Here is a 2,500-nt window from a genome sequence, read left to right as displayed (position 1 = left end):
TTGTCAATTTCCTATGTAACAAGAGTTCTAGATTGAATCCCGAAGATTGAAATTGCTTTTCACCCAACTCCAATGTGCAATTCCAACGACCGGTAAATAATAATACAGATACATATCGCTTCCAATGTTGAGCATTCAGCAGAATGTTGGCCCATTTGGATCAATGGAGAGAGAGAGAGAGTGAATGAGAAGTAATAACAAAAAAGTCTGACTCACCAGCCTGTGAGTAAATGGAGAGAGGATGGGGGACAGGCCCTCTCTTATCTGGTGCCTGAACCTGGCGAGAGAGGAAAAGAGCACAGCACAAGCTCAATGCACCATGCCTCAGTGCAACAGACTCTTTCACGCCACTCTGGATCTTTCAACCTACTCACTCACACCAGTAAAAAAAAAAACCTTGGGTTAAGTGTTTCTGTGTGTGTGTGTGTGTGTGTGTGTGTGTGTGTGTGTGTGTGTGTGTGTGTGTGTGTGTGTGTGTGTGTGTGTGTGTGTGTGTGTGTGTGTGTGTGTGTGTGTGTGTGTGTGTGTGCTCGTGTGTGTGTGTCTGTGTGCGTGCGTCGTGCGTACGTGCGTGCATGCATGTGTGTGTGCGTGTGTGTGTTTGCTTTGCTTTACACCTCAGTTGTAAAGTCCCGATACAACTTGCCGCTGAGACATACTGGCTACCGTATGTGGTGTACAGTCTACTGCTGAAATAAGTTGTTGGTGAAGACTGCGTTTAGTAGAGACAGGCATCAGTTGGTTGCTGCTGCTGCTGCTGCTGCTAAGATGTGTGCTCTGAAGAGTGCACTTTTAAGGATGTCGTAGGCTGGTGCTTAGACATGCTCCCTCTGAAGTGTATTCAGTGGAGCTTGTGCTGTGAAGACATCTACAAGATGCTGCGATGCGGCTGCGATGAAGAAGGAGTGCTAAGATCTAGATCTGGGAGCATGGCGGAGGATGGCGGAGGCTGCGTGTTCGCTCTGATAAAGCGTTTCAGATCTCGATAGCGGAGGCAGCGTGTAAACAAGCACTTCAGCAGATCTGTCACGAGGGCCACCGATCTCACGGCAGATCAGACACGCACGCACGTACGCATGCTCACACGCACACACACACAGAGGTCAGGGCAGGGAGGAGCATGCAGAAGTGACAAATACCCGAGTAGAAAAAAACCAGAGACAAATAGGATAGGAGAGACAGAGACACACACACATACACACATGTCACACATGACAGACAGACAGACAGACAGGCAGATGCAAACACACACACACACACGTACACACAGACACACACACACACACATACACAAGCATAAAGAGATGTGCACACACAGAGACATACACATACAGATACAGACACAGACACACACACACATTATGCATAAAATGCATGCATACAGGCACAATGTGTGACCATACTCCATGCATGTAAAAGGAAAATACATGGACACAAACACAGAAAATCTCAGAGGGAGGCACACACAAATGCACACAAGAGCGATTATGCGCACACACACACACACACACACACACACACACACACACACACACACACACACACACACACACACAAATACATACACGTACACGTACACGTACACGTACACGTGCACACACAAACACACACACACACAAACACAAAAAATCTCAGAGGGAGGCACACAAATGCATACAAGAGCAAGTATGCACACACACGCACACACGCACACACAAGTACGCGCACACACACAAACACAAAAAATCTGAAAGGGAGGCACACACAAATGCACACAAGAGTGAGCATGCACACACACACACACACACACACACACACACACACACACACACACACACACACACACACACACACACACACACACACACACACACACACACACACACACACACACACAAAGAAAGAGAGACACTGAAAGACAAAGACTGTCTTGTATAACCTAATTTACTTTCCGCTGGAATCCCAGCAAATAAATGGAACAGCCTTTTTCATTCAGCCCTTCATCTCTTCTCGTTATCTCTCTCCTCTCTCTTCTCCTCCCCTTCTCCCTCTCCTCTCCATCTCTCCATCCCCCTCTCCATCCCTTTTTTTCTGTGCTGCTGTCGCCTGCTGACTCCTCGCATCCCCTATCCATTTTCATGAGTCGACGGTGACGGAGAGTGGAGAGAAAGGGGCGATGGAAGATGGGGCAGGCTGGCCCCCTTTAACAACCCGCGGCTGGATAACTGCCCATGCGTGTGTGTGTGTGTGTGTGTGTGTGTGTGTGTGTGTGTGTGTGTGTGTGTGTGTGTGTGTGTGTGTGTGTGTGTGTGTGTGTGTGTGTGTGTGTGTGTGTGTGTGTGTGTGTGTGTGTGTGTGTGTGTGTGTGTGTGTGTGTGTGTGTGTCCTGTGCGTTGAACAGCAGCAGCAGCAGCACAGCCCAGTGCCATTGTTCATTCCCATCGCGTGGAAAGCCGGCGGCCCAGACCACTGGGGCATGGCTGGGTGCCCCCCAGCTCATCTGAATATATATATGTCTATC

General features: G+C 48.7%; 1 protein-coding gene across 1 annotated transcript in view; it reads right to left on the bottom strand.

Moving 5' to 3' along the window:
• Nucleotides 1-2,500, bottom strand: part of ttc12 (tetratricopeptide repeat domain 12) — an 82,429-nt gene that overhangs the window by 25,069 nt on the left and 54,860 nt on the right. The window contains exon 14 of the mRNA XM_063207289.1: nt 217-277. Coding sequence (XP_063063359.1) covers nt 217-277 — 61 coding nt within the window. The remainder of the gene's footprint in view (nt 1-216; nt 278-2,500) is intronic.

Source organism: Engraulis encrasicolus, chromosome 9 (genome assembly GCF_034702125.1).
Source record: "Engraulis encrasicolus isolate BLACKSEA-1 chromosome 9, IST_EnEncr_1.0, whole genome shotgun sequence".
Classification (NCBI taxonomy): Eukaryota; Metazoa; Chordata; class Actinopteri; order Clupeiformes; family Engraulidae; genus Engraulis; species Engraulis encrasicolus.
Note: the sequence above shows the minus strand (reverse complement) of the source record. Positions and strands in the feature narration are given on the sequence as shown.